Consider the following 25,271-nt stretch of genomic DNA (forward strand, 5'->3'; position numbering starts at 1 on the left):
ACGAAAGAACATTTATGAAGTACCTACTGTCTGCCAGACACACTAGGCATTCATTAGGTTTAGATAAAAAAATAAGAAATAAGATAGAGCCGAAACCGGTTTGGCTCAGTGGATAGAGCATAGGCCTGCGGACTGAAAGGTCCCAGGTTTGATTCCAGTCAAGGGCATGTACCTGGGTTGCGGGCACATCCCCAGTAGGAGATGTGCAGGAGGCAGCTGATCGATGTTTCTCTCTCATTGATGTTTCTAACTCTCTACCTCTCTTCCTTCCTCTCTGTAAAAAATCAATAAAATGTATTTTTTTTTAAAAAGAAATAAGATAGAACTACTATATCTGAGGGGTTTATATTTTGAGTCAGGAATAAAAAGATGTATTCAATAAAGTGCAGTAACTCTGTGTATATCTGCAAATGTGCCTAAACTTCTGTAGCACTTATTGCCTGTGTTGCTTTTGTGTCCTCTTATATTATTACTTATTCTTTCTTATATAAGTGTCCTATCTGTCCACAGAGATGGTAGCTCCTGGAAGGCAGAAACTCCCGTCTTAGAATGATTTGTACATTTCACTAGCCCAAAGCTTTATGGCTTACAACTATTCAACTGTGTTGATTAACATGCAGCCATATATTAGGGAATAAATGTTGCTTTAGAATCGGTGACAGAATTAGTTATGGCAAATATTTGTCCTCTGAAGAGAGCTCTTACTTTTTAAAGTTACAAAAAGCATGATAGAGAGTAAGATAAATTATTTGGTGTATAAGGTAGGTCACTAAACAGGATAATGGTGCTTAGGCTCTTCAGTGAGATTTGAAGCCGGGTCCTAAAGAGGGACCAGAGCTAAAGAGATGTAGTGGAGTGTAGCAAAAAAAAGGTCACAGGCTTGTTTTTATATGTACTGTATTTTCTTTCACTTTTTATAGCCATTTCTCACAATCTTCCCACTCCAAAATTATTAGGTCATTCATCGACATTTATGTCCTGTTTTTTAAAAAAATATATGTTTTTATTAATTTTAGAAGGAGAGGGATAGAGAGATAGAAACATCGATGAGAGAGAAACACATCGATCAGCTCCTTCCTACACCCCCCTAGTGGAGATTGAGTCTGCAACCCGGCAACGTGGGCCTGTGCCCTCACTGGGGATCAAACTAGTAACCTCTTGGTTCATGGGTGGACGCTCAACTGAGCCAAATTGGCTGGCTTATGTCCTGTTTTGTTCACTTAACATTGTGTCATATTTTCTTATGCTATTAAAATATCAGATTAAGCCGAAACCGGTTTGACTCAGTGGATAGAGCGTTGGCCTGCGGACTGAAGGGTCCCGGGTTCGATTCCGGTCAAGGGCATGTACCTTGGTTGCGGGCGCATCCCCCGTGGGAGATGTGCAGGAGGCAGCTGATCGATGTTTCTCTCTCATCGATGTTTCTAACTCTCTATCTCTCTCCCTTCCTCTCTGTAAAAAATCAATAAAATATATTTAAAAAATATATATCAGATTAAAAAATAATGACCATGTTATATTTCATTATGGATATACCATAATTTATAAAACCATTTTTTGGTTAGACATTTAAGATGTTTCTAGATTTTTTGTTGTTTCTTCCTTTTGTGATGGATACCCACATCTTTATACATAAGTCTTTGTAATTTTCTGAAGTGGCATTTCTGGAGCAAAGGATGAGGACCCACCATTCTGCTCTATGGATTGACTGCATTAGATTCGCCTAGGGGAGTTTATTATTTAATTTCTTAAAAGGATTTATTTTTTGAATAGGTGAAAAATTTAAACACTAAAAAGGGAATACAATTAAATTTCCTTCTACCTTTGTCCCTCATTTCCCCTCCCCATAGGTGTTCTATGCCTGTGGAGATATAGGTTCATAAAAAAAAGAACTCATTCAATCTCATCTCCCAGAAATTCTAATCCAGTCTAAGTGGAACCTTAGAAAGCCCTTTTTAACCTCTGAAGCTTTCTACCTAATTCTATGCAGCCAGATTTGGGAACCACCAAGTTAGATGAACTCTTGGGATCCTTTCCAGCTCTAAAATTTAATGACTGAAACTCACAGAATTAATAATTTAAAAAATAATAATGATTAGTGTTAAGACTAGATCAGAATCAGGTATCATAAAGATTCTCTTTAAAATGATCTCAGGGATCTAATTTTTGGTACTGAATTTATTATTATTAATACTACCATTTATTGAGTATTTATCTGTGCCAGGTTCTGGGAGAGTACTTTATACATTTTCATTTAAACCCAATAGCACCCTATGTGCTAGATAATTCTTAAACCAAGGCTTTGGACAGATTAAACTGCTAACCCACAATCAAGGGACCATTAAGGGGCAGAATAAAGATAATAACTCAGGCCCTGACTGGTGTGGTTCAGTTGGTTGGGCATCATTCTGTGCACTGAAGGGTTGCTAGTTTGATTCCTTGTCAGGGCACATGCCCAGGTGTGGGCTGGATCCACGGTAAGGGACATGCAGGAGGCAGCCGATCAATGTCATGCTTTCACATCAATGTTTCTCTCTCCCTCTCCCTCTCTCTCTCTCAAAACAACAACAACAAAAAGATTATAAGTCAGGCCTCTTCTCCAGACTGGTGTTCATTGCCTTCTTCCCTGCGGCCCCATCATGAAATTATACTATGCCTGCTGTTTGGTAACTTGCTTTTTTCACTAAAAACCTATCTTGATTTTTAGTAACATAAAAATGAATTTCATTCATTTCACATATTATTTATTTATTTATTTATTTATTTATTTATTTATTAAATCTTTATTGTTCAGATTATTACATTTGTTCCTCTTTTTTCCCCCCATAACTCCCCTCCTTCCAGCTCCCACCCCACCCTCCGCCCTTACTCCCCACCCACTGTGTTCATCCATAGGTGCACGATTTTTGTCCAGTCTCTTCCCGCATCTCCCACACCCCTTTTCCCCCCAAGAATAGTCAGTCCATTCCCTTTCTATGTCCCTGATTCTATTATAATCACCAGTTCATTCTGTACATCAGGTTATTTATTCACTTGATTCTTAGATTCATTTGTTGATAGATGCATATTTGTTGTTCATGGTTTGTATCTTTACCTTTTTCTTCTTCTTCCTCTTCTTAAAGGATACCTTTCAGCATTTCATATAATACTGGTTTGGTGGTGATGAACTCCTTTAGCTTTTCCTTATCTGTGAAGCTCTTTATCTGACCTTCAATTCTGAATGATAGCTTTGCTGGATAAAGTACTCTTGGTTGTAGGTTCTTGCTATTCATCACTTTGAGTATTTCTTGCCACTCCCTTCTGGCCTGCAAAGTTTCTGTTGAGAAATCAGCTGACAGTCGTATGGGTATTCCCTTGTAAGTAACTGAGTTTCTTTCTCTTACTGCTTTTAAGATTCTCTCTTTGTCTTTTGCTCTTGGCATTTTAATTATGATGTGTCTTGGTGTGGTCCTCTTTGGATTCCTTTTGTTTGGGGTTCTCTGCGCTTCCTGGACTTGGAAGTCCATTTCTTTCACCAGGAAGTTTTCTGTCATTATTTCTTCAAATATGTTTTCAATATCTTGCTCTCTCTCATCTTCTGGCACCCCTATAATTCTGATGTTGGTACGTTTGAAGCTGTCCCAGAGGCTCCTTACACTATCTTCGTATTTTTGGGTTCTTTTTTCATTTTGCTTTTCCGGTTGGGTGTTTCTCGCTTCTTCGCATTTCAAATCTTTGACTTGATTCTTGCGCTCCTCTGGTTTGCTGTTGGGAGTCTGTATAATATTCTTTATTTCAGTCAGTGTATGCTTACTTTCTAGATGGTCATTTATCACACCATCGAGGGTCTCATTAGATTTCCTGTACATCTCATCAAGTTTATCGACAGACTCTAGAAGCCTCTTGAGAGACCTCAAAAGTGTGGTTCTGAACTCAGTATCCTCCCTTGATAGTTTTGTCCTGTTTCTTTGTCTCCGCATTTTTTACGCTTTCTTGGTACACCCCCTAGTGGTCTTTGTGCGCAGTCTTGTTGTAGTTAAGCCTTGATTGTTATAGTTAATACTAGAGGGATTTGACCTCCAGGCCGACTGGCTGTGATAATCAGCTGTGTTTGCAGTGGAAGAGCTTGTGTCCTCTAGGGAGGTGCTAATCTAGCCTTTGCCTGAGGCTATCCGGCAAATGCCTCTGTGCAGGGCTTGGGCGGGGCGGGTCCCACGGGATCAATAGGGTGGAGGAGGGAGCAGTTATGGCTGCTCTCAGTCCGTCCCCAGGGGCTCTGCCTCTCTGTCCCAGCAACAGCTGCAAACATCGGAGGGACCGTAGCCAGACAGTCCTGCTTCTCCCGTTTGAGTCTGGGTCCCTAGAGACTTGCCCGGATCTGGAGCTCAGAGTCTGAGGCTCCCTCCGGATTGAAACAGTCAACCGCGCCCTCAGCCACCAGTCCGCGCCGCGCGCACTCCGCACCTTAGTATTTTACTTCAGCACTGCGCCTCCTCTGATTCTCGGTTCCTCCTAGTTGTAGAACTTCCATTCAGCCAGCCTTCCTGTGGTTCTGGATGATGTCCGTTCCGTCTTTTAGTTGTATTTTTGAAGTGGTTGTTCGAGGCAGCAAACTCCGGCGTTAACCTATGCCGCCATCTTGGTTTCCAGCCTTTATATTTTAGTTCATTTTTAGGGTTCTGGAGGTATTTTTGTCATTATTCCCTACACATGAATACATTTCTAAAACAAATTTCAAACAGTACAGATAAGAGAAACCCCCTTGATCCTTGCTCCCTCAGTTCTTATAACCAGTTATCAAATTCATGTGTACCTTCTGGACCTTTTTTCATGCATTTATGTACAGAAATATATGGTTTTGTGAGTGTTTGTAGTTTTATTTTTACAATAATGGGAGCATACTATACATAGGGATTTGTAACTTCCTCTCCCTCTCTTCCCCCAGCTGGGTCAGGGATCAAGCCTGCAACTGAGGTACATGCCCTTGACTGAAATTGAACCCGGAACCCTTCAGTCCTCGGGCTGACACTATCCACTGAGCCAAACTGGCTAGGGCTGTAACTTGCTCGTTTATCATAATTTGAAAATCTTGCCATGTCTCTACCTAAAGATCTTCTTCAGTTTTTTAACTGCTACATAATGTGTATAATTTACATAACTAATTCCCTAATGATGTGAATTATTATAAACACTGCTATTGTAAAGAATAGTGAATTATTTTTCTCATAAATGTCTAGATAGAAGTTTGAAATGTTAATGGAGACTAAGGTTGCTTTCCCCAAAGTCTAACCCACTTTATGCTTCCCCGGCGGTACGTGAGAGTGCCATTTCCCTCACCAGCACAGGCACACTGCAGCTCTTCCCCTGAATTTGCTTTATGTTAATTGCTTCTTCTGGATGGTCTCTTGCAGAACAAGCCAAATATTGACAGATCTCTTTTGATTAAACTCTAGGGTAACTTTTCCCCTATTATTTCTGACCTTTGTCCTGAACCTGTTCTCTGATATACATAGACTTTTTTTTTTAAAGAGTCTAATTGTCTAAATCTTGTCTCTCTGGCACATCTCCCTTTTGCAGTCGCTAATATGCCTGGAATGACTTAGGTATAACCCTGTTTACAGCCAGAATGACTTCTCTTATTTATTGGCACAGGGAGAGGCAAGTTGAAGAATTATATAATACTTTGTTTTACAACATAGTGCTTATTTTCTGTTTTAATACTTTGTTTAGTAGCTATTATTTTTCCTTCTTTGCCATCTGTTCAGAATGTGTGTCAGGCTACGTTGAGTGAAAGCCACTAAAGGGTGAGATCATCAAGAGGCCCGGTGACAGGGCAGTGCTGGCAGCAACCAGAGTGAAAGTGGGCCTGCCCTGATGATACGGGCACAGGCAGCTTCAAGCCCTACTGACTTTTGGATCACACACATAGGAATAAATAAAGAAGGAAAAATAAATAAACAATATTAAACCCCCACCCCCAACAACAGGATGGCTTCATCGCTTGCTTCCTGTTAGGGGAAGGAGTTACAGGAGTTAGTACACCTTTGCTGTACCCAATGGATGTGGTCTTCATGAGAGCGAGTGAGTTCTGAGCTGTATCATACCTTAGACTACACTGTGGCCACGTCAGCCCTAGTCAAAGTTCAAAACCAGGTGCCCCTTACTTCACCGAAAAATAAACAAAGAGGGGAGGCATCAGTGCAAACCCACCACACATGGCAAATCTGCCAGTGGGAAGAGCTGCATTTCTAGAATGAGGCTAAAAATTATAGGCATTTCTGAATTAATTTGGGGAGGGCTAAGGATATCAGAAAAGGAAGTCAAAATAGTTTGATTCTGCACATTTTCTTTTTCATGGTAACGTGCCCAGAGGTTTATTTGTGAGAAATAAAATAAATGATTAAAGGTAAAAAAAAAAACAAAAAAAAAAAACAATATTAAAATTTAAGTATCAGAAGAAGTAAACGTTGTTTGCTACATTAACAGGTTCAGTTGCCTTAATAGTTATTTGAGAAAGAAAGAAAGGAGATAGATGAATTTGGGAAGCCTTCTATTCCTTTAGGCCTTCCTTGATTTTTCTCCTGTGTGAGTGATGAAAGAGTAAACATGGAAGAAACCTCCAGTGCCAGGGACCTAGAATCCTTGACTAATTTGGAGAGTTTGACTCTGGGGCCATACAAAGTACAAGTTGGGTGATTTAGCATCAAGACCTTGATGCCATGAACTGATAAAGAAAAAAGTGACAGTAAGGGATCATTCAAGAAATTCCAGAGCATTCAAGCTGAAAGAGGGAGTTTGGTAGTTGTTTAACAATGGCATATGCCTTAATAGGTTTTGAATTCTGAAAAAAACAAAAACAAAAACTGACCTTGAAATTCAACCACTTAGCTTAAGGCCAATCAGCTATCCTCTCTGAACCCCAGTTACTTCTTTTGCAAAATGAAGATAATAACTGCTTCATAGGATTTTTATGAGAAATGAAAATAAGTATAAGACATTTCTCATAGTGCCTAGTGTATAAAAGATATTTAGTACATGTGGTTAACACATGGGCCAACATCCTAATTTGCATAAGGAAACCAGCTCTGGGAAGTGAAATGGACAGCCCAAGTTCACCAGCTTGTGAGTAGCAGAGCCAGGCCCTGGATTTAGATTTCTTTTTTTAATATATTTTTATTGATTTCAGAGGAAGGAAGAGGGAGAGAGAGATAGAAATATCCTATCTAATAATAGACAAACATGGTAATTAACCATACCTTTGCTACCATCTCCATTGGCTGATCAGCATGATATGCAAATTAACTGCCAACAAAGATGGCGGCTAATTTGCATATTGCGGGAGGGTGGGACACCGGGAGCTGCCATCCAGGCCCCGCTGTGCAACCCCAGGAGCGCCTGGAAAGCCAGGCCTCAGGCAAGGCGGCCCCCTGGGACCCAGGAGGCTGCCTTGCCTGCGGCCCGTGATCATGATCGTGATCGGAAAGCCGGGCCTCAGGCAAGGTGGCCCCCCGGGACCCAGGAGCCCGTCGGCGAGGCCTGCAGGCAAAGCAGCGATCAAGCTATGAGGGGGAGGGTCGGGGGCGGAAGGAGCTACAGGAGCAGCTCTGGCCCGAGACTGAAGACTCCGGCCGAGTGAGGAGCAAAGACTGAAGGCTCCAGCCGCAGCGAAGACTGTGTCCAGAGCGAAGATGGAAGGTGGTGGCCAGAGTGAAGGTCTGGGTCCTGGGTGCCAGAGGAAAACGGGTGCTGGCAGCCAGGGGAAAGAAGGCCTATTGCACGAATCTTCGTGCAACGGGCCTCTAGTCAATGATGAGAGAGAATCATTGATCGGCTGCCTGCACACCCCCTCCTTGGGATCAAGCCCACAACCCAGGCATGTGCCCTAGACCACAATCGAACCCAGGACCCTTCGGTTCACAGGCCGACGCTCTATCCACTGAGCCAAACCAGTTAGGGTTGGGTTTAGATTTCTTGACTTTTAGCCCAGTTTTCTTTCTACCACCCCACAATACAGTTGGTTTTCATTCATTCTGTATTTAAAAAAGAAAAGAGTCCTAGCTGGTTTGGCTTAATGGATAGAGTGTCGACCTGCAGACTGAAGGGTCCAGGGTTCGTTTCAGGTCCAGGGCATGTACCTTGGTTGCAGGCTTGATCCCTGGCCCAGTTGTGGTGTGTGCAGGAGGCAACCAATTGATGTGTCTATCACATCGATGTTTCTCTCTCTCTCTCTCTCTCTCTCTCTCTCTCTCTCTCTCTCTCTCTCCCTCTCTCCCCTTCTTCCCCCCCCCCCCCCCACCCTCCCCCTTCCTTCTACTCTCTAAAAATCAATGGAAAAATACCTTTGGATGAGGATTAACACATAAAAAAAGTAAAATAAATAAATAAAAGAAAAATGCTGCCACCACTTTCCTCTTCTTCCCCCTTATTTTCTACTGTGCTTGCAGGCTCTGGTTGGGCAGGACTTCCAAATGGATGAGGCTGATTTGAGCCAGTATCCTATTGGCCAACTGTTTCCTTTTAATAGGAGCTACTGAGAGGAAAATGTCTGGCTGGCCTTTGGGATTTTTCTGTAATCTGCAGAGGGAAGAAGGGAAGAGGAGGTGAAACTGGAAGGTCCAAGGCTAAGAGACTAACCTCAGCAAAGAGATGCAAAAGTCATCCTGGTTGATGTGGCTCAGTTGGTTGAACTTGGTTCGGTGTACTGAAAGGTGCAAGGTGCTGGGATAAGACACGAGCCTCTTGTGTAGGAGTTCAGTTTGGAAGGGAGTCAGACATATTCAAATAGTCATTATAATAGAGGTTGTGCTGTGGGGCAGACCATTTGTATAAGGTTTTAGTAACATCAACTGAGCAAATTCATTGGACATGTGGAGATTTCAGGGCCTTAGTCCCAGCCTGGGTAGTAGCTGTGGGGGCCTGCACACTTTAGTTGTCTGTAGTCTTAGGATCTCATGGAAACCTAATACTGTGGTGGAGTCAGAACTCTTGAGAGTTTGTTATTGGAATAAACACAGACTTGTATCTTAGAGGAATTTTCTTGATGGAGCAAAAGCCTTGATAGCACTGTTCGGTCCCACCTAGGAGTAGGGACAATCATTACATGCTTTTATCCAGTTCTCTTACCTAGAGCTGGATTAGTTAATAATTTTTTTTGAGCACCACCATGTGCAGGGAAGGTATGGGAATCAGCCATGTAGATTCTTTTCCTGATCCCAAAAGCCCATGGTCAAGGTTCAAAACAAAGCTTGTAGGGCCAAAAAGGGGGAAGAATAGGTGATTTAGAAATTACTCTTAAAACTACTTAGTGGCAGGAATTGAGCTACCAATAATTACATCATTTTAATTTTATTTATTTATTTTAAAATAGGTATTCTCATAGCTGCTTGCTTGGAGCTAGCTGCTTTAGCAAAGCCCTTGATAAATACTTTACTGACTAAGATTTGTCAATGAAAGAAAAGACATGTCTGAGGGTCTTGGTGAAGTGGTATTGCATCACTTGAAGAATTAAAAGAAAACTCCCTCAACTTTTTTTTTTTTATTATTCTTTATTGTTGAAAGTATTACATGTGTCCCCCTTTTTCCTCCATCTCAACTCTTAAATGCGTATAAATATATAGTGCTTTAGGATCCTTGGAGGGAGATGGCGAACTAAATGCAAAATGCCATCATTAGTCTGGTCCATGCCATTGGGAAACTCTTGTCCCATTTTATAATATATTTATACATTAATGTAGAGTAGATATTATTCCCTCTTTATAGATGTGATGAAGCAACTGAAAGACAGGCTGACTCTCTCAAACTCACTCCTCTGGTAAGTGCAGAAGTGGGACTGGAGCCCAGGTCATGGTCAAGGGTGCTTTTCTCGACCCCATGTGGCCTGGACTGAAGCCATAGGTGGCATACATCTCATAGCGGGACAAGGTGAAGTAACTGAGGTCTAGAAAGGCTAAATGACTTGCAGATAATGTTTTGAGCTGGTCTCATCTTTGTTTCAAAGAAAGATCTTTACTTAAATGTCACCTCTGTAGCCACCCCATTTAAAATTGACCTTTGCCCCTCCTATACACACCCTGATCTCCCCTGCTTTATTTTGCTCTATAGCATTATCACCATTTAACATATATATACTTAGAGATGGCTTACCTACTGGAGATTGCCTTATGGTACATTTTAGGCTGGCATTTCAGAAGCAGAGGCATGAAGTATAGTGATTAGAGTGAGCCCTGGATATTATGGGTCTGGGGCCTTGTCTTCTGGCTGAGAAGGGATTCTGCCACGTACAAGAATCTTAGAAGTCTGCTTAGCTGGGTTTGGCTTCTAGATCGAGGATAAAGCTAATAGTAGATAATGTTTGGAAGAAGAGATCTGGGAAATAGAACTCTTGGGTTCCTGGACTCTGTCATGCTGGGGGAGACCAAGAGGGTTCTGAGTGCTCGGGTTCCCTAGAGCAGTGGTCGCCAACCGGTGGTCTGTGAGGTCCGAAAGGTTGGTGACCGCTGCCCTAGAGCAAATTCTATAGGTTTATCCAGTTGTGACTAAGGCTTCTGTATTAAAACTCCAGGTTTATGCAAGATATAATGAAAGAGAGATTATTCACTTATACAAAGATTCTGGGCATTTATGTGCTGTAGATGACAAAACCCTGGACTAAGACTTAGCAGCCCTGTGTTCCAATCTTGGCTTTGCAGCTAATTTTCTGGGTATCTATTGATAAGGCACTTCTCTTAAAGCTGGTTTTCCTTGTTTCTCTCTAGTTTGTACGAATCCTGTGAAATCATAGATTTAAAAGTCTTTAAAGTCAATAAAGGAAAGAAGGAAATGAAAATTTATTAGTATTTATTGAGTGACTCCTAAGTGCCAGCCACAGTATAAGATATTTTCATCAGGAAAATTAGCTCATGTAACCGTCACAACCACTTGGACCATTTCACAACCGTTTTAAAGATGGGGGATCTGAGGCTCACGGGGATTTGTCCTCAGAGTCAGTAACTTTTTCAGGGTCTTGGGTCTATGGCATGAGCTCCTTCCTCAGGGTCTTTGGCACTCAAGAGACCTTGCCCTGGGTGTCCCTTGGAGCACTACTGCTTTTCCTGGCATGAGTCTCTACTGAGCTTCAAGATGAATGAATAAATTGTTTTTGTTTTTCAGTGGCATTAAAAGGGGACCATAAAACACAGCAGTTCTAAGCAGTGTTCTGTGTCAGCACCCTGGATGAAATAGATTAGAGTGTTCCCAAAATCTCAGGCTTTGCACAAAGCCAGTGGGCCCAGCACTTGCCCTATTGATCTCTCCCCTGGAGCCTCTTCTCCCTTGGCTTCTATGACCCACACTCTCCCATTTGTCTTTGTATCTCTCCCTTCCTTTTGGCTCAAAGACCTTCCCATCCCTTTAGTGTTCTTTTCTCACTCAGCTTTTTCTCCCTGGGGGATACCATTCATTCCCCAGGCTTCATCTCCCCCAGTTTCCTAGTAATTCCTAAGCCTCTGTCTTCAGCTCAGATTTCTTCCTTGAGCTTCCAACTCCTATATCCATCTGCTTGATGGTCATACTTCACCTGGATGATCTAACAAACTTTAACGTAACATTTCCAAAGCCAGTTCCATTATTTTCTCATCACATCTACTTCTTTTAGTCACTTTCCTAGTAGGTGGTTTCATTATCTTCCTGATCTTCCAAGTGCCAAAGCTGACCATTATTCTGGATTTTTTCTCCATTCACCCCTACATAGCATCAGTTAAGGAAAGCTGATATTACTTCCCTTTCCTATTACCACTGTTTTTCTTCTGTTTCTAACCTCAACCAGCCACAACCTCCTGAAACCCCCTTAGGTTTCATCCCCATTCAAATCTAGCCTCCAATGAGCCACCAAAGTAATCTCCCTGAAGCACAAATCTTACCATCCTTCCCCTGCTTGAAATCCTTTAGTTGCTCCTGATGGCCTTCAGAGTAATGTTCACATTTCCTACAGTGGTTTATGGAGAAGGCCCTTCCAGATCTGTCACCTGCATATCTTTGCCTTATACTTTTATGTTGTGCAGCAACAGTCTGCTCATGGTTCCTGTGCTCACTGTTGCTCTTTTGCAGGCGTAGCACAGTTCCTGGCATAGAATAGGTGCCTGTTAGTTGAATGATAATGGGATATATAAGCGTGAGAGCCACTGGACTAGAAGTATTCCAGATTCTGAGCTTTTAGAATAGGATACTAGGGAACAACTTAGATAGAGAGCCTAAAAGTTCCCCTGACCGAGAGTTAGTGTGAGCCCTACTGACTATAGAATTCTTTTCTGCTCTTGGTTTTGTGGTAAGGGACTCGAGTTCCTTTGGGATTCAGGACACTCATACCTAGTTTTAAATCTGTCACCTGAGGTCAACTCCCATCCCATCTCTAGGCCCAGAATCACTGCAAGGCAGTTAATAGAATGGGCTCTGGAACCCAGTCTGCTTGGTTGTTACTCCAGTTGCTCTTCTCAGTAGTTAACCACTTCTTGCCTCAGTTTCTCCATCCATAAAATGGGTTTAATAATAGTCCCTATCTCACACAGTTGTTAAATCAGATGAGTTAATATAGTGCCTGATATAGAGGAAGTGCTGAGTAAATGTTGGTCGCTATTACCATTGTTGTTGTTGTAGGAAAGATAGTTAGCTTTGGGAGACTTCCAAATAACTAATGATTATGAGGTTAACCTAGTAGAGGTAGAGAGAGCCCAGGGCTTTTTTTCAACCCGTAGTCCTGGGATTTGACCTAGCAAATTAAAGAGTAACTCAACTCTTTCCTACCTGTGGAATGGGTAAGAATAATGCTTGCCTCTAGCAAGCTGCTCTTATGACCCTGGGACAGACAGGATATCCCTTCTTGCTCATTACTTGTTTCCATTCTCCTAGGCCTTTATCTTAGAGAATCCAGGAGTTTCTGTGCTGGGGTTCAACTGATAGTCATTGTGTCATCCCTTTGGGAACATCTGCTTAGTAGTTGCCCTTCCTGGACAGACAGAGTTGCCTCAAGGGGTGGTGTCCTTAGAGGTTGGCATATTGATTCCCTATCAATTCTGTTAATTAGAGCCTGTCAGGGCAAGAGTCTGTATTGGGCCTGGCACTTGAAAGCACTCCAGCTGAGCAGTCCCAGGCTACTCCCCTGATACATGCTGAATTTCTTCATATAAAATGGGTAGAAAGAGATGCTTACATTATTCTAGACATGCTCATTTATATCTGTTTACATTTTAAGATGACATATTTAAACTTAATTTCTACAGAGGCTGTCAAAAATATAAGGTATAGCATCAAGACACTCTGGGATATGAGCTGGACTTCATCTTAGCTCTTCACCATTGCCCTCCACTTCCTTGCTTTCTGTCCGTGTTTCTCCAGTGCTGTTTTAATTTTTTCACTTCTGGTGGAAAAGAAAATGACAAGCCCATTGGAAAGTCCATTCCTTCTGGTCCTAATCCTGGGCAGAGCCACTGGATAGGTAGATTCAGAGAAGAGACAGCAATAGGCTCACTTAATAAGTCACCTCACTGTGTCTGCACCAAAGTTCCTCAAGGTGTGGCCTAACCAGTGCAATCTCCTTGAGGAGTGGAGAGAGTTATTCAGAGGCATAGTTCTGGTCCTTCCCCTGCCCTGTTGAATCAGTCTCTGGAAGGCGGCCTGGGAATAAGCATTGTAAAAGCTTATCAGGCTATTCTCATGCTTACGTAAGTTGGAGAATCATGGCTTTAGTTGTTTTTTTAGTCTCGAATAGCCTGCAGCAGGGGACCAAAGTTGGCCGAGGAAGGCTAAGCAACCTCACTGAAGGGAAGTCAGGAAGCTGCTTGGATTCAGCAGACAGTATTCCACATAGACATCTGGTTCTCCTTGAATGGCATGTTCTCGAGGCTGTGATGGAGACGGAAGAGGATGTGGGGCATTCACCAGCCATGTTGCCAGAAGGTAGAGAGACCACGGAAGTGATGACCCATCTCTCCCTGTATGTTAGTAGGTAATTCGTGTAATGGAAGAAAATATTCCACACAAACATCTGGTTTTCCTGAATGGCATGTTCAGGAAAGAGTAGAGCAGGGTATGCCCAGCCAGCGTGGCTCAGTGTTTGAGCATCGACCCATGAACCAGGACGTCACGGTTCAATTCCCGGTCAGGGCACATGCCCGGGTTGTGGGCTCAATCCCGATGCAGAAGGCAGCCAATCAATGATTCTGTCTCATCATTGATGTTTCTATCTCTTTCTCCCTCTCCCTTCCTCTCTGAAATAAATAAAAATATATTTTTAAAAAAGATTAGAGCAGTATAAAGGGGCTAGGTGGGGGCAGTATCAGTATTAAATAGGGAGGTTGGGTCGGCCTCCTGAGAACAGAGCAGGAGGAGGGCAGGGGCCTGGCCATACAGCTCTCTGGGAAAATGTGCACCTGCCCAGAGAACACATAGCACAAAGGCCCTGGCGAGGGGAGCAGGCTGTGTACCTTTAGTCAGGCTCAAGGCCTTAAACCATTCTCCTAGAAAACTTATTGCCATGACCCTACTTCTTTTAGTGTTCAGGGCCTTAAGGAAATCTGACAGTAGCCTTAGAAGACGGGCTGAGGTACATAATCAGAGAAGGTTGGCGCTGGAAGGCACATTCTCTTCTTTTTATCAGAAATTCAGGGAAATGGATTCCACGCTGAAAGATATGGCAGAGATGGGACCAGACTGCAGGTCCCTTTCCTGCTCAATGGTGTTAGATTTTTCTGGGCAGTTTGTTTGAGACTAACCCTCAGAAGGCACAGCCTGAATCAGGTTGGGGTGGGGGTGGGGGGGCAGTAGGGGGGTGGAAGTGGTGGGCATGGAGGACTTTCCATCTTCCCCCAGGGTTCCTGGCTGCCTTTGGCTTTCTCTCTGCCTAGTCCCACCCCCGGGGCCATTACTAACCAGTCTCTCCCTCTTCTTTGCTGCTAATGATGGGAGCCTTAGAGAGTGGCTGTCAGGCAGAGTGATGATTCTAGAAGACAATATACAGTTTATCAATATTGGATTTTGTAGCTCGCCTCTGCTGCCACCATTGTGGGGAGCCGGCCAGGCTTGGCAATGTTATTTGATAATAGAATCATCATCATTTATATTGCCGCTCTGGAGGGCCTCTGCTACTGACAGCAGCTCAGGGCCTGGGTGTTGGAGAGAGAAAGGGGCTCTACAAGGGAAAGTTAACTGGGTTGGAATCCATGACCCTGTTAATCTGGACTTTGGCCTCTCTTACTGACCACTGAGAGGGGATAATTTAACAAAGGTGTCGCCCAAGGATAAAAGCAGCTCTAAAATGCTTTATTTCTGTGTCCTGTGAGAATATCCAGGTGTTACCTCTTACTCTCTGGTTGGATAGCTGACTCCACTTTGCCCCCGTCTGTCAGATGGTTCCTCAGCCAGAGGAGTGGCCAGCAGGGTTCCACTCTGAAGTGGCTCTGCCATCCCAATGCCATAGGGCTGTCCCATCAGGAACATGGAGAGAAGGGGAGATGGGGTCCTGGGGCATTTATAGACGTGTAGAGTTCTGGGGGACCTCATCATTCCCAGAAATTTGGATGTGGAGCTCTTTGGCAAATCAATATTGTATTTCAAAACTATTCTCTTTATACTTACTAGAGGCCCGGTGCATGAATTCATGCACAGGTGGGATCCCTCTGCCTGGCTGGCAATTGGGGGCCAATTGGGGCTGGTGGGCCAGGGGAGGTTGGCTATGGGAGTGCACTGACTACCAGGGGGCAGCTCCTGCATTGAGTGCCTGCCCCCTGGTGGTCAGTGCATGTCATAGCTACTGGTTGACCGGTTGTAATGGTCGCTTAGGCATTATAGATATATGTAATTTCAGAGAGGGAAGGGAGAGAGAGAGAGAGATAGAAACATCGATGAGAGAGAATCATTGATTGGCTGCCTCCTGCACACCCCACACTGGGCTATTAAGCCCGCAACCCAGGCATGTGCTCTTGACCAGAATAGACCCCAGGACCCTTCAGTCTGCAGGCTGATGCTCTATCTACTGAGCCAAACCAGCGAGGGCAAAACTATTCTCTCTTTTAAATGGTGTGGCCAATTATCTTGTGAAGAGTCATCATTCTTGTGAAGTTGTGGCGGGTTTGTGTACTGGGATTGTGGGTGTGAAGTGGTGTAGGTTCACACAGTAGGATCCAGAAAGCAAAAGCAATTGAATAATGTTCTTTAACCTTTGAAATGAGCTAGACTCCACCTATCTCCATTGTTCTCCAGCTCTCCGAATGGCATCGGGAGAAAAGATGGCCTCAGGCTGTGGCAGGAAAATGGATGTTTAGCAGCTCAGGGAGGCTGGGGCCTGGCAGGTCTCTGAGGCTAGCTCTCCAATCTCACTCTTGTGAGTCACCTGTGCCTACAAGCCTATCCTCTTGAGGATTCTGATGGAGCAGTTAAGCGGGCTCAGGCACTCCAGATTCCAGATGCCAAAAAGAGGATAGGAAAGGGAAAGTCTAGAAATCAGCGGAGTTGGCCCATGAGGAATTTGGAGTTCCCTGAACAGAATGGGTTGAGGTTGTAATGGGAGTACAAGTCTGGGTTGATAGCAATGATATATACTGGGGGCAGGGTCATCCTAGAAGAGAGAGCGGAGCTGCATTAGAACTGAAGTTCTGAATCCAGATATCAGGGACACTTGGGGAGATTTTGTGAAACTCCTGCCCCCTTCTCTACGCACACCCACCGGGAGTACAGAATAGACTCTCCAGAGGCAGGTCGATGCCTCAGGCTTCCAAAGGTGGTGGAGGCAAAGGGCAGGAAATGGAAAAGGCAAGGCCCAGCCTTAGTCAGCAGAGGGAAAGGGGTCTCCATAAGGCTCTTTAAGAGCCAGTGTAACTGATAAATCCCATGCTGGCTTTGTCCTGGAGGTTTTTTTTTGTTTGTTTTTTTTAAATATATTTTATTGATTTTTTACAGAGAGGAAGGGAGAGAGATAGAGAGTTAGAAACATCGATGGGAGAGAAACATCGATCAGCCGCCTCCTGCACATCTCCCACTGGGGATGTGCCCGCAACCCAGGTACATGCCCTTGACCGGAATCAAACCTGGGACCTTTCAGTCCGCAGGCCGACGCTCTATCCCCTGAGCCAAACTGGTTTCGGCATGTCCTGGAGTTTTAATAACAGAAAATAGAGAAACAGAGCTGGGCTAGAGGTCAGGAAGTCTTGGTCCTAATGTCAGTGCTGTCATCTGTGGCTCTGTGTCCTTGGACAAATCCCTTCGCCGCTCTGAGTCTCAGTTGCTTCTACTGTAAAATTGGTGGTTGCCAAGGTCTCTTTCCAGCTCTGAAAGTGTAGGTCTGTGTTTCTAAGCACAGGTCTGGTTTCCCCACCAGGAGCTGGTTTGGTGCCTTCCTGCATTACGGTCAGAAGACCAGGGCCTGGTGCTGTCCCTTTGCTCATGAAGCATTAGATTCAGCTGACCTGGGGCCAGCTCCTCTGTCTGCCAGCTTCCAGGCCAGAACCACCCTGATCACTCAGGAGAGCTTTCCTCATAGCAGAACACTGCTCCTGTGGGAATAGAATTAATTAAATTAGAAATTTAAAAAATGAGGGTTCCGTGGCCCAATGACTTTGAGAATCAGTGGGTTAAACACACTTAAGGTTTTCTTTCTTTTTTTACAACACTTCTCACCAATACGCATTTTGAAACTCAAGAGATGGAATACACAGTATTTCCCAAATTAATTTGATCGTGGGATCCATTTTTCTGAGGAGCATCTCATCAGAAGCGTGTTTCATAGGGCACCTCCCAAAATAAGTTTTACTCTACTGGCACCTCACTTTCTTGAAAACAACAACTCACTTTTCCTGAAGTTCTTGGCCTTCCAGCTGAGGTAGGAGTGTCCACTTCTCCTACTCTGGAGTCCCAGAGGCAGACTTCTTTACTCACCGCCTTCCTGGGCAGCCGCAGGCCTTGTCAGTGATTTTCTACTAATTGTTATTGAGTCCTTATTGAATTGATACCTGTCATGGTTCCCCATGTCGATCCCCCGTGTCTCTCTGCAGCAGATGCTCACAGAATGCCCTCTTCACCTTGGCAAAGGGGGAGCGACGGGCCAGGCAATGGGCTTCTCTGAGCCGGACCCTTCTCTTGTGACCTGGGCTGAGAGTCACTGTGGCTGGATTGATGGAGATTAGCTGCTGTCTCTCTGGCTCGGGGTTGTTTTCTATGAGAGACAGGAAAAAAGCTGCCAGAGCTCCCCACCCTACGAATGTATCCTTTTCCAGGTGGGGCCAGGAGGGAGGTGAACTTGGGCAGGAGGAATTGGCTGTATCTTCTTTGGGCGGGAAAGGCTGGGTTCCACTCATTTGGACTCAGGCAGTTTTTACCCTTTTCCATGCCCCTGCCTTGACACGTCTTTCTCTTTCATTCTTTTGGGTTCTTTCCATCTCTTCCTCTTCTCCTCAGCAGACAGGCTCTCCCTCCTCCCCCATCCCAATCCCCTCTTTACATACCCTCTATGTGCGCCACCCCCCCCCCCAAACCTGGCAGCCTGCCCTTTAGGAATGTTAATTAGCATTCTCGATTTAATTAATTCAGTAGCTAATTAATGATTGGGGACTGGGGGTGGGGAGCTGGGGTGCAGGGGAGTTGGGGGCTGGAGGTGGCAGGGAGAAATAGCGGACTGCAGAAGGCATCGCAGATGGCTGTGCGGTGGCTGGCACGGTGCCCACCGCCATGGATGCAAACACAGGCACGCGCGCGCACACACACACACACACACACACACAGAGGAAAAAGTGATCGAGGAATAAAATCAAAAGCGGGGAGAGAAGGGCACAGGGGCCCTGGGAACTGGGGGTGGGGAGGCTCTAGATCTATTTGAATCTGCTCCGGAAGTGGAAGAGGAGGAAAAAAAAGAAGCCACCACAGGCGCAGAGAGAAGAGCGCTCTCCCGATACCCCACCCCACCCCCACCCCACCCCAGCCACCCCTCCTCCCTGGCATGGGATTCATGGGCACCAGCTGAGGACAGGGTCCCCTCACTGCCTGCCACAGACATTGGCACCGAGGACCCAAACGCAGAAGGATAGGACATCCCCAAAGAAAAGAGTTTTTCTTTTAAGTTGCTTTTTAAAATATATATGTATATATTTTTAAAAAATACTGCACCCATTTTGGTGTGAGGGCAAAGGCGAATGAAAGAAGGTGACTGAGCCAGGAGGAGAGAGCACAGATGGCTTGGTGGTGGTATGGTGTGGTGAGTTGTGGGAAGGAGGAGAGGGGGTCTGGTAGAGGTTGGGGGTGTGCTGAATGAGGACCCTGCTTTCCTCTTTCGTTTTGCTGTGGATGAAGGAGAGAGAGAAAGAGAGAGAAAAGGGGTGGGGAGAGAAGCGAGACAGATGGCAGAGTGGAGAGGCGGCAGCCAGTGCCGGCACTGCCCAGCCTGGGCGGACCCACCTACCCCCGCCTGCCAGCTTTCCAAATGCCACCCTTCCCCCATCCTCCCCTCTCCCCATCCCCCCAGCTTGGCACTGATCTCAGAGAGAGAGGGAGGGAGGCTGGGCAAAGAGCATCTGTTCCCTCCATTCTCCGGGCTCCATCGGCTGCCAACCTAGGGCCATCGTCTGCCTCCATCGCCCCTCCGCCCGCCTGCCCGCCCGCCTACCCACCCAATCTCAAATGGGTGTTGGATCAGGTGCTGAATCTGGGTGACTCCTCGGGTATACCAGTCACTATGCATTGCTGTGTGTCTGCCACCGCTGCCTGGCACTCATGGGGCCGTGTGTGTGTGCCTGTGTGTGCGCGCATGTACATGTATGCATAAGTGCGTGCTGTATGTGAGCCTCCTGGGCATGGGTGGGGGTTGACACTGCGGTTGCCAACCTAGTGTCCAACCAGAAGGACAGAGGGATGGAGTGGAAGGAGGGGAGAGGTGTGGGGCCTGGGAGGGCAGAAGAGGAAACATGAGCTGCTTCATGCTGCCTGCTTATAGGCATTGGCATTACAGCTGCCACCCTTGTGCCCGAGGAGATGGAAGGAGGCGAGTAGGGAGGAGCAGCGGCAGGAGTCCTGGTGCTCTGGGAGGAAGGCTGGTACCCGGGAGCCATTGGCATCACATCCATCAGGTTGGTGCCTTGAGCTGGGACAGTGGAAATGGGCCCCAGGAGGTGGAGAGGAGGGGCAGGGATATTGGCTGGTGTTGCTGTTCCTTTACCGCTCAGCTCTGAGAAACGGTTGGACTGTGGGGTAGTTAGTCCTCTTCTAGGCTGGGAAAGTAAAGTGGTGGAGAGAAGCCAGGGAAGTGCCAAGAAAGCATCTAAGAGCCAGGAGAGGGACTGTGCCACAGCTCCCCAGGGAGAGCCCAATGGGGTTGGCAGTCTGGCCCTTTGTCAGAGCACTAAGGAGAGGCAGGGGGACCTGGGTGTGAGGTGGGTGGATGCTGGCACTGCCCAAGGAGCCTGGCATAGGCTCTGGCAGTGTGAGGAATGGGGGAGGGTGGCAGTGCCTCTTGCCAACCTGGTTGAGAGAGTTGTGCCAGAAGTGAGAAGGGAGGAGGCGAGTTGTGTGTACGTGCGTGTGCGTGTGCGTGTGTGTGTGTGTGTATGCGTGTGTGTGAGTTATTTGGGAGAACAGACTTTTTTCTGCCAGGACCTCCTTCCCAATCCCTCTTAGGCATGGGGAGTGGGGCGACAGAAGGAGAGAGGCATGAGGACACAAAGGAGGAAGTACGCCATTGCCAAGACCCCAAGGAAGAAGGATGGAGAAGCTGGCAGTCCTGCCTGGCCCCCAGCCAGTTCCTGCTGAAGATGGCCAGACCCTCGTGCCTGGTCTGTATATGTTACTGTGCGGGCGTGGTGGGGAGGGAAGGGCTTGCTTGCTGAACTGGGGTCTAGAATGGGAAGGGCACCTTTCTGCGGATCCCATTTGGACTCTCCACTCTAACAAGTGAGGTGTCTGATTTTCTCCCTGGGGCCTTTCTCTCCTCCCCCTCCCTCTACTCGACCTCTCTTTCATCACCCTGTCGCCACCTGAGTCTTATTGCTTGGCACCCAACCAACTAGATGCTGCCACGCTTGGCAGTGCTGCACTGGCACGTGAACAGTGTCTCAGATCCTGGCACTGCGGCAAACCCAAAGCCACCAAACATGCTCATGACCGCCACTTGGTGGCAGTGAAAGAGGGGGCAGCACTGCCAGGCGTGGGGTGGAGCTCTGCTGGGGATTGGCATCAGAGGCTGATGCCCCATCAGGGGGCTGAATCAGCACTCTCTAGCCCATCCCAACTCCGCCTTCCTCCAACTAGGCAGCCGTCTCCTACCTACCCTCACAGCCCCAAGAAAGGGATTTAGATGGTGGCACACTCGGTTTAAGCAGCTATTCCAACAGAAGCTGGAGCACAGAGGGACTAGGGCATAGGTGAGAGCCATACCCAAGGCTCCAGGCCAGTGGGCTCTACATTTTTGGTCAGCAAGGATAGGAGAAAATCCTAGGAGAGCGAAATGAACATCCTGGAGAGAGGCCAGCCAGCTGTTTTCACAGAGATGGTGCCAGAAGAGAGTGGAAGGGAAGTAGAAAGGAGAGACCCGCAGGCCTCGCTATTGGGTGTGAAGTGGTTTGTTCCTGCACGGATTTCGTTCTGCCCTGTGCCTTGTAATTGGCTGAGCTGTGGTTGAGATGGACCAGTTCTTTCTCCCTTTCTCAAAGGCCCATATTCATAACAGTCCTAGAAAGACGGAGAGGTGCTCTGGGTCTAGACATGCAGGCACCTCGGATTTGTCCTTGCAGAAAAACTGTTCAAGGAGATTTTGTGTTTAGGAATTTCTCAATGGAATCCCAATTAGAGTTGGATAAATGTCTGTATCTTTGAAATCCACCCCTGGAAGGGAGAACGTGGATCAGCAATGAGCCCTGGTAGAGAGGAAGGCCCGGGACAGAGTCCCCAGCCTCTGGTCACTCAGACCAGACTTAGGCCTCCAGAGGCAGTGCCAGCCGCAGTCCCACAAAACTGGACCATGGGCCTTCACCTGGAAGAACTTCTAGCAGTTGGATTTTCCTTGCTTCCTGGGTAGCCAGAGACTGTGGGCAGTGACTCAGAAGCTGTTTGGGTAGAATTGGCTCTGGGTGATGTTAGGTGGCTCTGATGAGGGATAGGACCTGCCCAGAGAGAAGTAAAGCCATTGTTTGTGCTGGGCTGAGCTACTTGGAGCTGGGGGAGTTCTGCTTTCAGCATCTCTGGAAGTGGAATGAAACTTCAGAAGAAGCAAGGAGTTTCCATAGCAGAGGGGACACAGTGAAGCGCTCAGCCAAGGGAATGAGTGGACAATGGTTGTAACTTTTCTCCTGCTCAAGAACAGCCAACATAAGCAGAAGACACTGTCAGATTTCCAAAATATTGGAGGTCGGGCTGATGTCAGGACAGTGAAGAAGATCATTTCAGGTGATGCTCAGCCCCTGGGTGACAGCCCCTGGTGTAGCAGGGCTGGGCCCTGGGTCCTGGAGAGTTGGGGGCAGGTCAAAGATGTGTATGGGGCTGAGTAGTCTAAATTAGTGTTTCTCAAATTCCAGAGAGTACAGAGTCCCTTCAGGAGTTTCTGATTCGGTGGGCGTGGTCCTGGAATGTGCATTTTAAACAAGCACTCAAGTGACCACGGCACAGGGGGCCGAAATGCCGAGAAACACTATTCAAAGCGATGTCAGTCACCTTGTGGGACAGTTGATCTAGTCTGGAGTTATGCCTTTTGCATCTTTCTTCTTCCTCCCCAACCATAGTCGTGTCTTTATGTCATCACATATGTAATATATATGTGCTGTGGGATGTGTGTTTTAAGTGGGGCAGCAGGAGGAAAGGGGTGATTGTGAGGTCAAATCAGGCAGATTTAACCTGTGAGAACTATGGTTCCCATTGACAGTAATTATCACAGAAGACTCCCTTATGGAACTCTTTCAAAATGTCCTCTTCCCCTCACCCCAGATTCTGGTGGTTGGCTATTGTGTGTTTCTAAAACCTCACCACTAAGGACTACTGGTGAGGAGTTATCAGGAAGCTGCTCTCTGGGATCTGGTCAGCTTGGTGTGGATTCTATGGCTCGGTACAGGATGGGTCCTGGTTACACTTCTCTCTCAAGGCAGGTCAGGGTCCCGGTCTCAGAAGTAAGTGAGCATAGGCTGGGCCTAGCCTGCTGCCGATACTCGGCAAGTTGTAGATGATACTGTCGTTTGAGCAGTTGGTGGACTGTCCAGGAGTGAGCACAGTGCAGATACTTCCAGTGGAGAAGACATGGTGCAGGTTTGGTCTCAGGGAGGGGCAGTAGATGTGGGGCAGTCTCAGCGCCTGCTGGGTACTTGTTCTGGTGTTTTAGCCTTTGTTTGTGTAGGAATGTGTGTTTGGTTGGGAAGGATTATGAGTCAATATCGGGTCACCTTTCCCCTTCACCTTCTTTCTGGTCCACTGATAATCATATGCTTCCCCACTAGCTTCAAGCCAGGTAACCTCTCCATGGCTGGGGAGCCAAGAAACACCAGGCTCACTGACAAGGAATATTGCCATTTACCCCTGTCATTTATGTGGAAGGCTTTCTGGGTCATCTTTATGGAGAATACATACCACGTATATGTTCTTCCCATAAAGTTAGTCTCTCCCTGGGAGGTAGGTGTTCCCTGGGGATCACTCCCCATCTTTCTGAAAACTTGATGAGCGTAATCTAGGTCTTCTACCCATGTCCTCTTTCATCTGAATCTTTTCATAATGTATCCAAGCTGTAATGCTATAGACCCTGAGGCTGGGTCTATGCCTTTCTTTTCTTTAATATATTTTTTATTGATTTCAGAGAGGAAGGAAGAGGGAGAGATAGAAACATCAATGATGGAGAGAGAACATTGATCAGTTGCCTCCTGCACGCCCCTACTGGGGACTGAGCCCGAAACCCAGGCATGTGCCTTTGGCCGGAATCAAACCTGGGAACCTTCAGTGTGCAGGCAGACGCTCTATCCACTGAGCCAAACCAGCTAGGGCGGAGTCTATACCCTTGTTGTAGCAAGAGCTTTCTTGGTATTGGGGGCATTTCTTCCTTACTCAGTCTTCTAGAAATGTCATCCTCCTGGCTTATAAGTTTCTCACTATTGCTCCCCACTGGTGGTTTGAGCTCCCCACCACAACCTGGAGAGAAATGCTCCCCGGCACCTGGCCCAGTTCACACCGGTGTTGCATGTAAGTTTTCCCCAAAGTTTCCTCTTGATTTCTACTTCCCTTCCCTCCCTAGTGTCACACTTCAAAGGAATGTAAGGTCCTTGCCCCATGGATTAATGTTCAGCACTTGGTTACTTTTCCTGGCACGTTACACTTCCTTGTGTATAAGCTTTTCCTACCTATTGTTGTGTGAAGAAAATTAATATGTATTGGGGGGTGTTTCTACTTAGGGGAGTGTTGGTGATGGGTCTGGGACATGTCCCTTGTGCCCTATACTTGCTACATTTGTGGGTATCCCTGCAGCTCTCTGTACACGGTTCTGCTGCTGTTCCTGAGGGTGTGCTTGCTTGTTTTATTGGTGCAGTGACATACACAGAGCTCTGTGCTTCAGGTGTGAATATTACACAGGGGTGACTGAGTGATTGCCTGAGTGAATGTCTCTTAAAGCAGATCAGGATGGTGACGATTTGGGGAATCAGTGATTGGGTCTATAAGCCCTGAAAGTGGTTAAGGAACAAATACAAGGAAGTAAGGAGGTAGGTGCTATTGTGCCTGGAATAATTGGCTTTTTTCGTTCTTGTGCATGCTTCATAAGTCCACTCAGGGGCTAGAGAGTCGGGGAACAGGTGTCTGTTTGTGGTCTTATTGCAGACTCTGCCCCATTTGGCCACTAAGGCTTCAGATTTTCATATTCTTCTGTAGACAGACTTTGATTTTGTTCCCACTTGAGAGTTGGGCACCTTAAGCCATCCCTACCCAGACTGATTTAGAGCAAAGACAGCCAAGATCATGTCCACCCCGTCTTCTGGAACTGACTCTGGCAGTAAGTAGAGTGGACCAGAAGTTTGATGTTTTAGGACCCACGATGTCAAAAACCCTAGGTTTATGCCACAAGCCGTGGAAGACCAATCTCAGGAACCAATTTAGGCTCACTTTAGGGCCGTGGCATTATCTACAAAATAGGTGCTGCTGTGTCAGGAGCTTGAGTTGGGTTTCCTACTGCACAGAAGCAACACGATTTGGCCCAGGTGTTCACTTCTAGCATTCTGCGTAGGGCTGTGCTCACTCAGCCTTCTGTCCATCAGAATTGCTCACTGCGCATCTCTGGAGTGGGAGTGCTGAGGCCTCCTGGTCTGAGAAAGGGGTGGGGG

The 25,271-nt window shown here is 46.3% G+C and overlaps 1 protein-coding gene across 5 annotated transcripts in view; it reads left to right on the plus strand.

The window, feature by feature from the left end:
* The first annotated feature begins 19,858 nt into the window (after positions 1–19,858).
* Positions 19,859–25,271, plus strand: part of THTPA (thiamine triphosphatase) — a 45,020-nt gene continuing 39,607 nt past the window's right edge. The window contains exons 1-2 of one of the 5 annotated variants that reach the window (XM_070426763.1): positions 19,859–20,060; positions 20,584–20,762. In XM_070426763.1, the coding sequence (XP_070282864.1) occupies positions 20,693–20,762 (70 nt within the window). In that variant the 5' untranslated portion in view covers positions 19,859–20,060; positions 20,584–20,692. Of the gene's footprint in view, positions 20,061–20,419; positions 20,763–25,271 lie in introns of those variants that run through there. The other 4 variants (XM_070426779.1, XM_070426771.1, XM_070426785.1 and 1 more) reach the window with 4 other exon arrangements.

The sequence above is a fragment of the Myotis yumanensis genome, unplaced genomic scaffold, assembly GCF_028538775.1.
Source record: "Myotis yumanensis isolate MYYU_CA2020_CCGP unplaced genomic scaffold, mMyoYum1.0.hap1 SCAF_1, whole genome shotgun sequence".
In the NCBI taxonomy this organism is placed as follows: domain Eukaryota; kingdom Metazoa; phylum Chordata; class Mammalia; order Chiroptera; family Vespertilionidae; genus Myotis; species Myotis yumanensis.